An 11033-nucleotide genomic window follows, 5' to 3' on the forward strand; every position below is an offset into this window, starting at 1 on the left:
AGGAAGTGTTTATTAAACAAACAGCACACATTCAAACACATGTATAAAACTCCAGCTGCTATTGCAGCTGGTTTATCATGGTGATGAGGCCTAAGGGCAGTTGAGCCCCAAGGGTGCGGCAGGTTTCTAATAAGGCCTGAGGCTCATTCAGCTGGATACAGCACTGGTCTTGCAGAACATCTCGATTAAACTGATTAAGTGTCATTATCCTAGATCACAGCAGATCGCAGACTACTCCTCAAAAATATTTAATCTCTACCTGCACCGATGCATCCACCTGAATATAGCCCTGGATTCTACAACTGCCTGGTGAGGTGACTACAGCACAGATTGCCTGTTAACAGTTGCAGTACTATTCTCCCCGTGGGAGTGAAGACAACATGACCATATGATCACAGCAGTGTGTGTGAGAGTGCAGTCTGTCGCGTGACGTGGCACGATCTGGATCAGTTCCCACCTGGTCAGGACAGGCTTGGGTCCTGCTGGGTCTTCAGTAGTTCTGAATGCGTTTGGTCCTGGATTAAGCCCGATATGGAGCGATGTACAGTAGCACGTACCAGTTCACTTTGGCCAAGGTCGTTCCCAATATAGAACATTCTGGGTGGACTCTATGGAGTGCGCAGCCTGCTCATGATCTGGCCCAGCTATACCAGGCTGCCAGGCCAGGAGACTACAGTAAGCGCCACCCGGCTGCGCTGCTCTTTCAGCATGGGCACCAGGGCCGAGTGGCTCATTCCTGCTGTCGACAGGCCGTTGACTGCCACTATCATGTCACCACACCTGAGATGACAAAGAGAGACATGTTATCATAGGCTTAGAAACAGGACCTGATAGCTTTGGGCTCAAACAGCACTACATACATGAAGACGAGCCTTTTGAGATGACTGTGATCATCAGAGTATTAATTTGCAATTAAAATAATTGCAGGGTACAATTTGAACTCCAACATCTTTAATGGCACTTATGAATTTCCCACAATAAGCTGTGCAGCTGTATTTTAGTAACATGTAACCTTGTGTAACAGAGTGGCTAGGGGAGGTGTTTTTAATAGGTTTTAGAAAACAAAGCTCTGTGGCATACAGATTATACTTATTAGGATTATTTCATTGTTTGCTTTTTTTCTCCCAAAAAGACTTTTTGGCAAAAGGAAAAAAAAATATCGCTACCTTTATTCTTCAATCACTGAGGAAAGATTAGCCTTTATTCTGAATATTTTTTTGTAGTACTGACACAAAAAGGGTACAGAGAAAGGAAGGAAAATACTCAGAGAGAAGACATATCTACTGTAACTTTTTAAAACCTACAATAGATGTTATTCGTTTTGATATATGGACAGATGAGCTACAGAACTGAATTATTTTATTGCTTGCTAGCTGCATTATGACAATAGATAAGACAGTTATGCCTCTAAATATTAGCATAAAAAATAAGCGCACACTACAAATGTGGGCCTTTTGAGCCTTTACAACTGTTAAATAAGTTCAGTCAGGACCACTACAATCAAAAGAGTAGTTATTTCTGTAGTAATTTATATTTCACAGGGAGATCAGGTATGAAAACACTGATTAGGTCAGACACAATGTGAAAAGGAGGAGCCAGGGTGGTGATGGGTTGCAAAGTGGACAGCAGTTGTGCAACAACTTTGGGCAGGCTAAAGCAGCTTAAACAGAGTGCCCTATCTGAGATTTACCAATTGGATGAAAGGTATCAGATGAGCCACTGTCCAATTTAGGCTGTCACAGAGCTCAGCTGATCTGCCAGGATTACAGCAGAGCTTGAACTAACCCTTTGCTCTGTACTTGCTGAAGCCTCAAAAGCCTCAAGCAGACAGCCTGGATTATAATGATCATTATACACATATTTCTTCTTAAAGCCTGAAGTAAAAATCACACAAAGTTATTTATTTATTCCCCTCCCCCCTGTTTTTGTAAGCCACAGATTATCATATAAAGCACAACTGATCACTCACTTGAGGCGGCCGTCATAGTATGCGGGTGTGCCGAGGACGATGGTCTTGATAAAGAACGCCTGGTTGCCATGGCTTTCCTCATATCCCCCGACGATGCTAAATCCCCAGCTGCCAGGATGGCTCCTGCGCAGAACAATCTCATGGCTACTGTGCAGGTAGCTGCAAGGAGAGGGTGGAGAGCAGAGTGAAGGAGGGCTGGACAGACAGATGGACAGACAGATAGATTGATTATGATCCCACGAACAGATTCAGGACGCTCATGTTGATATTTTTAATACATAGTAAAAAATGGGAAAATGTGACAAATAACCAACCAATCAGCACAAAGCCCACAAATCAGAAAGTTAATATATAATTAGTTAAGATAAAAACAAGAAAAACATGAGATTTAATGAAGATACAAGCTTTTCTTTCTTGTATAATGTCCTGTTTGAAGCTGCTGACAACACCACCATATCACAAAACACAATCACACATCCAGAACTATATTGTATTTCCTTTGTGTGCTCACCTGGGCAGGCCCAGCCACATGACCCACGAGGGGGACCAGTTGGCATCAAAGTCACTGTCGTGAGTGTGAGGCAGCAGCTCATCATGGTCCTGCTCTTCCACCATGCTGACCTCGAGCACTCGCAGCTGGACCGAGGGCGACGCAGCGCTGGCCTTCAAGGTGCCCACGGCCTCACTGTGGCTCAGGTAGGTCAAATCCTGCCCGTTGATGCTCAGCAGCACATCACCTGAGAGAGGAAGCGAGAAGATGCAGTGGTTTTCTGATGTGATGTTTGGGTTGTGGCTCAATCGGTCCAGAGGAAGCGTTCACCTCTTTTGATTCGCCCATCCCTCGACAAGCAGCCATGCGGTTGGACGCTCGTCACAAAGATCGGCAGCTCCCCGCTCTTGCTGCCCCGCCCTCCTGCGACAGTCATGCCCAGAGACTCGTGTGGTTCCTTCTTCACAGTGATGTGTTTCTCCTTACAGGTCACACACTGGGACAGGTCCTGGGAGCAATCGAAACACAGGCTTGATTTCAATACGGCAAAAAAAAAAAAGAAAAAAAGTATACTCTTTTTATTGTGTTACTTTTAAACCTGAGTTTAGATTTTGATCTCATAAAATCTAATTTTATAACGAAGTAAAGGTGAAACAAAAAGGGCAAGTCATGTCCTCACTCTGTGGGTGCTGGTGCGGGACAGGTGTATGGCCACAGGACTCGGGGTAGAGCTGTGGTTAGGCAGGAAGTGATCAAGGCAGTAAAGGTCTCTGGTGGAGCTTGATTTTGGCGGCGGCGGTGGAGTTGGTTTGCTGGGTCGGCCAATCAGCAGGTGGACTCGTTCTCCACTGGCCTGAAAGGGCAGAATCTGTGCTTTAGAGACAAATCTGAAGTAGCAAAATTATTTTTCAGCCCCTGTCTGTAAAACCAAAAGGGAAATCCAGGATTGTAGACCCAAATGAACAAACTGCACCTGTATGATCTGAGCAGCTTGCTCTGGGGTGCCGTGTCGCAAGTCCTGTTCATTGACTGCCAGCACGCGGTCGTTACTCCGCAGTCTGCCATCCTTGGCAGCCAGGCCTCCCTCCAGGAGATCTAACACAAACACCCCTGACTCATCCGTTCGCCGTACCAGCTTGATTCCAAGCTGCTCTGTGGAGTCTCGCTTATGCAGGGTGATTCTCAGAGTGGCTGGGCTGGGTGGGGTGACTTCGGGAGTGGAGCAGGGGGCATGGGGGACTGCTGGGGTGGAGGAGGAAGAGGAGGGAGGTGCCCGGGAGGCACAGCGACGCTCCCGGAGTACAGTCAGCTGCAGGGTGGTGCAGGGGCGGGCCAGGGTGGAGCGAGCAAAACTGTGTGGCACGTTACTGATGTCCACATTGTTCACCTTGGAGTGGAGAGGAATGGAAAATAAAAACTAGATGAGCAAGCTAGCTTTGAAACATGACCAGATTCTTAGCTATCTGACGCATTTAAGTCGCACACTCATTTTCTTTTAGCTCTGTTTTGGTCAACACCAAAAACAACTGAGAAAGAAATACAGCATTTATAGCTTCCCCTGTCTGAAAGGTAACTGTCTGCTCTCGAGCTTTCTCAGGGAAATGGACCGTAAATAGAACCGTGAAACCACAACAGTGTGCCAAAGGGTGCTAACATCTACAGATCTTGACTATTAGTGAACTGCTCACTAAGGGTGATCCCTTTCAACTACAAGTACTCATCTGATTACCATTAACAGAAGACTATTGATTTTAATAGTAGACCAAAAATAGAAAGTTGACTAAGACGAAAGTAAATGTGGTGCTGAGAGAAAACAACTGGCTAATTTCTAAGTGAAGCTCTAAACTATCCAAAAATATATACATAGATATTTTTCCCCAAAACACAATGTCGAAACTGATAGTCAGGATAATTTAGAAATGTTGCAGTCACACAGCATATCCAGAACAATGTGCCCTACTCCACTGTTTACAATATTCTCAGCGCTGCACTATCTGCAGCACATCTCCCACAGACTCCTAATAAAATGTTTATTAAGCTCTTGTCTTCAACAAATCTTCCAAACACTCTCTGAAAACACTGAAAATTTACACCTGAAACTGATCTCTCACCTGGAGTATCTGATCCCCGGCCAGCAGCCTCCCGTCCCTTGCAATGACCCCGTCTCGGTAAACTTCCTGAATCACGATGTTGATGAGAGGCGTCTCATTTCCACCAACAATGCTGATTCCCAGCTCTACATATGGGTTTGCACGGTGGACCTCTATGGCAGTTATCTCTCCTTCAGGAAGGGAGGGGAGCTTCACACAGCCTAGAGGAGACACCAGTGACATTATCAAAAAAAGCTTCACTTAAGAAAGTAATTTCCACATCTTTGCAACCTTTAGTACAAAGCTGATTGGATGTGATTATCCATTTTTTCTATAAGACTACAGCTCGCAAGGAAGTAAGGTATTTCATTATCCAAGGTCCCTTTGAGAAGATCCTCAGTGAAAGGAACAGATGATGTCATACCCTCCTCAGCAGACAGAGGCGGGGATTCAGGGCAGTCCCAGCCAGAGGAGGTGGAGCTAACGGAGCGCAGGAGATGGATACAGGGATTACTGAGGGGCCGCTTCACCCTGGGGACCACACACTCCAACCCTACTACACCTACAGGCAGAAGGACACGAAGAGATGGATGACAGCTATATTATTAACTTTACTGACAATCCAAGGCCGATAGATCAACTTACTGTCTTCTTCGGTGCTTTCCTCAAAGGCTGGGTTGTCAAGGCCGGCATCATCTGTCCACACAGGCCCATTACCGCAGCTGTTATTGGGTCCAGAGGGCGGTGACGGCGTGCGGTCCCTCAGGTCTGTCTGTGGTGTATGCGGTGACCTGGGAGGGCTGGTCACCATTGCTCGCTCATCCCCGCTCTCGCATCGTGGACCGTCCCCATTTGTCTGCTGACTCTGCATCCCTGGACACCTTTCATCAAGCAACAGGTGTCAGCGTATCACCCCATCCGACATGTAAAGAAAACCAAGCTCAGTTAACTTGATGCGGTGCTCGCTCACAAGAGAAGAAAACTTGAGAGATTTGTTTTCTTACACTGCTGAAGTTTACAATGACTTTAGTTAACAGGTTCTTTCTAAAATTCCAAAATTAAATCAGTGAAGCACAAGTGAAGCTCCAGAAACATGCTGACACTTTGAATAGTGCAATAGTGAGGGTTTTTTTTAACCCTAACTACTATGCAAATTCATATTTAAGGTTTTTGATTTTTAAAATTTGTTAGAAGGTTGAATAAACACTAAAAATTAAAATTTTCTGGCGATTTTGTCCTGGTTCAGGCTTTACAAGGATAAAATCCCAGGAAAGAGAAGCAAAAAAAGAAAAAGTCTGTTTTTGTGGTTGTGATTTTCAGTTGTAAATTAGCCTTGACCCTTCAAACTGGCTTGAATTAATAACATCATCTAATTTTTCAAGCAACATGAAGATCTTAAAGCTCTGGGAAGAATGGGAATTCTATGCTAGGAAGCACTTCAAAGCCATAAAACAGCAAAAAAAGACGTCTTTCCCAAATTCCCAAAGGCAAAGGCTAGCAAGTACTCACATCTGAGGAGCTGAAAACAGAGAAAATTGCTGATAGCTCTGAGATCACATAATGAGCTACAAGTTAATTATAAAATGTTTCCTTAAAAAAGAAACACAGGACGACGTGTCCCTTCTTCGCCTACAAAAATAGAAACACTTCACTTAGAAACAATTTAAAAATAAACGCACAACGACTCCCTCAAAGGGTCAGTATGGTGTCAGCCTTAATTTCCTTTATTACTGTAAGTGGTAGCTTAGAGGTGACAGGTGTTTAATCCCTTGTGACACAGAGTAATTTTGTTTTCTTTAATGAATTTCCTTCCTTGTCTAATCTTTCGTTTTTGCAAAGAACAAATAATTTTGACAGGAAAACTGGTAAATGCTAAAAACAAAGACTTCTGCTCACATAGATGTAGTCATTTGGTTCCTTTGTTTTTTTTCCCAGGGACAGTGAAAGTTCATTCCTCACACGTACACGGGCAACAAAATGAAGCAGCCCACCGTAATCATCGTGGAACACCGTGTCCTCCTCTTTGAATCTAATGTCTGATCCCTAATCTTCAACAAAAACAATGTTGACTTTTAAAGTCACACAAACACAACGGCAGGCTGTTGGCTGCTATCTTAAACCGAAGTCTGCAGGGGAGCGGTGAGTTCGCATGAGGCCGAGATTTAAGCTTTGCTAAAGAATGTCGCGTTAGTCCTCGTGGTGACCTTGTGTGATCTCTTAGACCATCTTTCCTTATCTTGTCAACACAACCTTACGCATGTATTCTTTCCTGAGGTAAGACCGGGATGCGGATACTTTTAAGAATAAATGTTTAAAGGGGATACACTCAAGAGATTTTGCCCTTACAGCCTCACTAGAAGACGACAACTGGTGTTGTTACGCAACATTTGACCATTTACCGTTATCTTGTTGACTTTCAGCTTCACCGGCTGGCACTTTGCTACACAGCGTTTCTTTAAAAGGGATTCTTCTATAGAAAAACAGCTGACTCAGAAAAGCTTTTAAAGGACTGTAAGTGATAGTCTGTTACCCTGATCTTGTTAAGGAAAATCTCCTCAACTTAATCGAGGTGTTAGGAGGACAGTGAAAAACCAGTCAACAAACCAACGTCAAAATTCAACTAGAAAGGAGTCTGCTTAAAGATCAAGAGCACTGGTTTTAATGCCTTAACCAGGCACAAACACATCATCACATACTGCACGAATTACATCCTTGAAGCAGCAATGACAGCCTGACACCCATGCACGCACACGTAATCGTGCACTTCAGTGCAAGACATGGCAACAGAGGAAGCAGGACAGAGAGAGTAAGAGGCAAAGCAAACCGAGAGACAGACTGAAATAACAAAAACAGTGGAAACCAGCGAGTAAATAATGTCTTTTTGTCATTCTGAGTCACGCTGACCTCACACCCCACTGCGTTCGACTCACCACAGGCCGGGGTTGCCCTTGGCTGTCTCACAGAAGAAGTGGTTGAAAAGATCTCTGGTGTTGAAGTTGCTCAGCATGGTTGCAGAATGAGAACACGAAGGCTCCTGGTCAGCCAACCCATGACTGTCGAAAGGGAATCACTAATCCCCCGTCACATGACCTACAGCCCAATAATCCCTGCAGGGTCTCACAGCACCTGGTCCAAACGGGCCAAAAGCCAAAGCGTGTGCACGGGATGGGGGAGACCTTTAAGGTTAAGAATGGTGGGTAAGTCTATGTGATGCGGACTCTGATTTGTGATATCTCCACTAGTTCAGCTGAAAAACAAGCCAATCACAAGGACGGATTGGCCCTGAATGCTGCTTGTGGTTATTACTAAAGGATGTTCAACCGATCGCCTGGTGGCTTTGTTAGCTGAGAAGCTAAGCTCATGAAATCCTGACTGCATGCACGGTGTCATAATGATCTCATGCATTCATCTGTCTGCATAAAAGCTTTATTACCTGTGTTTAAGGTGCGCCTCCAGGTCACAGCGAGGCATGCTGAGGGAGCAGACAGGGGTCAAAGGGCAGGACACAGACAGCTTGTCCAGCAGCTTGTGCACCAGGATGCTGGACCTGCGGCATGCCTGCAGCTGCAGCCGGGTCCTGTCCAGAGGGCAGAAGTCCCTCTCCTGGAGGAAGCTACGCAGGCAGCGGGCGCAGAAGGTGTGTCCGCATGGCGTATCGAGAGGCTGCACCAGCGGTTGCAGGCAGATGTGGCACACCAGATCGTCGTCCACTTCCAGACGGTAGTTGTAAAGGTGGTTTTCCCAGCTGCGGTGGATCTGGCCACACTCGGGACACAGAGCCTCCAGAGCTGGCTCCACGGACCCAGCCAGACCCACCTCGGAGCCCGGGCTGCCCATGTCTTCTCCTTCAACGCAATTCAGCTTTGGCACGACTGAGTCCAGCTGGGATGCAGAGCGGTTGGGAAGGGGCGCACACACTCCTATCCCATAAGCTTCAGAGGCTGAACAGGTGGCGGAGAGGACAAATGCCCCCCAGTGGCTGATGGCACATCACCCTGTGGGTCAGAGGCCAAAACAAGAGAGTTAAACAGCTGTTTCAGAAAAAAAAACAAGACAACAAGTGTTGGGCATTTATTCATGTGGCAAATACTTTGTGCACGTGTGCCCACGTGTTTGCATGAGACTGAGGGTGACACCGCGTGTGTGTGTGTGTGCACGTTTATGTCACTGCTGAGATTATGTATTGCTGCTTCTGTCCACTAATCTGGCAGTATAATCTCTCTTTTGCTCTCGCCTGCTCCAATCTTCCAATTCCACAGAGAGGGAATTATCTGGGATTGAGGCAGAAAGAGGGCACAGATCAGAGAAAGTGAGCTTGGGAAAGCAACAAAAAAGGAAAGTGGTGCCGACAAGATACGGAAGGGAGTGTAGACAGGTGGAAGAAGAAAAAGAAGAAGAGATCAATGGGATGTGAAAACAGGTACAAGGGAAGAATAAGAATATGGAATGGAAGAGAGGATGAAAGGAAGGGGGGCGAAGCCAAGGAAAACGCTTGATATTTTTGGTTCAGGCTGGGTACAGTAGATGAACTCAGTCTCCTCTACAACGGAAAGAGAACACGCCCAAAGCAAAGTCTTGAAATATAGCACTCCAGCGAGCAGAGCGTGTCCCCAGAGCTAATGCACCACAGTGTGCGCTGATCATTTCCACAGCGCTTCACATCCAAAGCCCCTCAGACCCCCTCGGCCCTTCTATTAGCCCAGCCTCCGAGGGGCCATATGCTATCAGCCGACAGCAGAGGGCGTGCCTCTACGCTCAGCGGGCCAGCCAAGATACAGTGACTACCTGCCTCTGTTCCAGCGAGGGTCTGCTCCTGTCTCCATGACGACCTGGATCCCGTTCTGTTCAGTGGGGCTTGACATTCAGAGTGTAGCCAGAGAAGGATGCAGAGGAGCCACACAACAGATGCACTCCTCTCAGCAGGATGCTCTGCTCCTCCTCGGTACAGCCTGAAAGCTTGTCAGACAGCGCAGACGATGATGATGAGAGTCCCCTTGAGTCGTTTTTTTTTCTGCTCTTTTCATCTCGTCTGGGTCTTTTTTTTTTTTCCTTGTGACAACCTGTCCCTCCTGTCTCCTTGGCCACCCCACCGGTAGTTACTTATTTCAGCCTCCTTTAAGTACGTGCTCCTCTTGTCTGCGTGTGACTGGCTGCTTCTGTCTCTATCCCGCAGCTGGACATGAATTAATCATGAGGACACAAGGCTTCTCTGTTTCTATAACAAAGCTGTGACATCACCACATCACACACACACACAAACAAACACACATATAAAAACACATATACGCGTAGACATGCGAGCGTAAGTCTACACAACCAAAAGCAAACACGCACGTCGAGCACAAGGGCATTTTTAGGTACCTGTGAATGGTCTTTATCAATAAGTAAAGTCTTCGTGTTTTCACTGTGACGGCACATCAGAGCAGTGAAAAGCACTTAAATGTGTTTTAAACAGAGCTGTTGCAACGGATTCCTTTATACAAGCAATATGAAGACTGGCAAATGCTTGTAGAATATCTCTTTTAATCCCACCACACAGTGTGTGTGTACATGTGTGTATGAGAGTCCAAGGCCGGGCTGTTATTGTCATTGCACTGCTTTCCATTTCAGTAAATAACACTCTTGTCTCTCTGGTTATTGTTCGAAATGACAATCTAATCTTACAGGACACGACAGTCCAGTGTGCAGGAATTACATTTTCAAAGAAGATGAAATGATGTTTTAGGCCACAGATTTAAAATCTCAGGTCCTCTCGGCTTAGCCTACATTTTCATAAAACCCCATCTCTCTTATCTTAAAAAAAAGGCTCTGGTAGCCACTTGCAGGAACAGGCCTGCTGCTGCTGCTGTTCTGCAAGGTCTGTTGCAATAGGCTGCCTTTTTTTCTTAAACCACCCCCCTCCACACCACCCAGACACACAAAGATAACAAAAAAAAATGACACTGATTTAATTTACATGTACAATAATTTTTTTCTGGCATAGACCTGATCTACCTTGGGAGCGCTCCCACTGCAGTGTCATGATCAAATACGCAAGCCCGACACACTTACATATATCAGAATTTTTTTTTTAATCATTGCCCCCCATCTGTCTGACTCCATCCCACCCTCCCCACAAGCGGAAAAACCTGGGACCGATGAGGCGACAGCAGCATAGAAAGCAAAGCCAGCCACACACTGACATCGCTCGCGCAGGCAGATGTGATGTGACGTTACCTTTTCCGGCGGCTCCTCCGCGCCGTGCACTCCGGCCCCAAAAAGGGGGGTGATTATTAGCCGCGGGACCTCAATCACGCATCCACCGCAACGGACCGTTCCGCAAAACCCGCACGAAAACGCCCCCGTGCCTTTGGCAGCGCTGACCCCGCCCACTGCTGTCCGTCAAAACCGAGTGGGCGGGGCATACGGTTGTCAATCCAGAGGAGAGCTAGGGGTTGGCTTTAAGACCGCCTTTTCGTAAATACATAATTAAAAAACAAATAGA

The 11033-nt window shown here is 46.2% G+C and overlaps 1 protein-coding gene across 3 annotated transcripts; it reads right to left on the bottom strand.

Annotated features, from left to right (window-relative positions):
* Positions 1–4: 4 nt before the first annotated feature.
* On the bottom strand, positions 5–10989 carry lnx2a (ligand of numb-protein X 2a). Of its 3 annotated transcripts, none has more exons than XM_005912234.3 (11): positions 10766–10989; positions 7983–8544; positions 5195–5430; positions 4974–5111; positions 4571–4770; positions 3433–3846; positions 3139–3312; positions 2790–2967; positions 2481–2706; positions 1970–2128; positions 5–780 (listed from the first exon to the last, which is right to left on the bottom strand). In XM_005912234.3, exons 2-11 carry the CDS (start codon positions 8384–8386, stop codon positions 645–647), a joined length of 2265 nt encoding a protein of 754 aa, XP_005912296.1. In that variant the 5' UTR covers positions 8387–8544; positions 10766–10989; the 3' UTR covers positions 5–644. The 3 variants fall into 3 exon arrangements, with proteins under 3 accessions (XP_005912296.1, XP_042078605.1, XP_005912298.1); XM_042222671.1 differs by lacking the exon at positions 10766–10989 and adding an exon at positions 9335–10742; XM_005912236.3 differs by lacking the exons at positions 7983–8544; positions 10766–10989 and adding an exon at positions 7480–7969.
* Between the last annotated feature and the right edge of the window lie 44 nt (positions 10990–11033).

The sequence above is a fragment of the Haplochromis burtoni genome, unplaced genomic scaffold, assembly GCF_018398535.1.
Source record: "Haplochromis burtoni strain Fernald_Lab_line unplaced genomic scaffold, NCSU_Asbu1 Contig_1, whole genome shotgun sequence".
Lineage (NCBI taxonomy): Eukaryota > Metazoa > Chordata > Actinopteri > Cichliformes > Cichlidae > Haplochromis > Haplochromis burtoni.

Bases quoted from the DNA above. Each gene is read 5' to 3' on its own strand.
- lnx2a (XM_005912234.3), bottom strand. From the start codon at position 8,386: ATGGGCAGCCCGGGCTCCGAGGTGGGTCTGGCTGGGTCCGTGGAGCCA. The intron at 4,771-4,973 runs GTATGACATCAT...TGTCTCCTCTAG, and splicing joins GCCTCTGTCTGCTGAGGAGG to GCTGTGTGAAGCTCCCCTCC. The intron at 2,129-2,480 runs GTGAGCACACAA...CTCTCCTTGCAG, and splicing joins ATGTGGCTGGGCCTGCCCAG to CTACCTGCACAGTAGCCATG.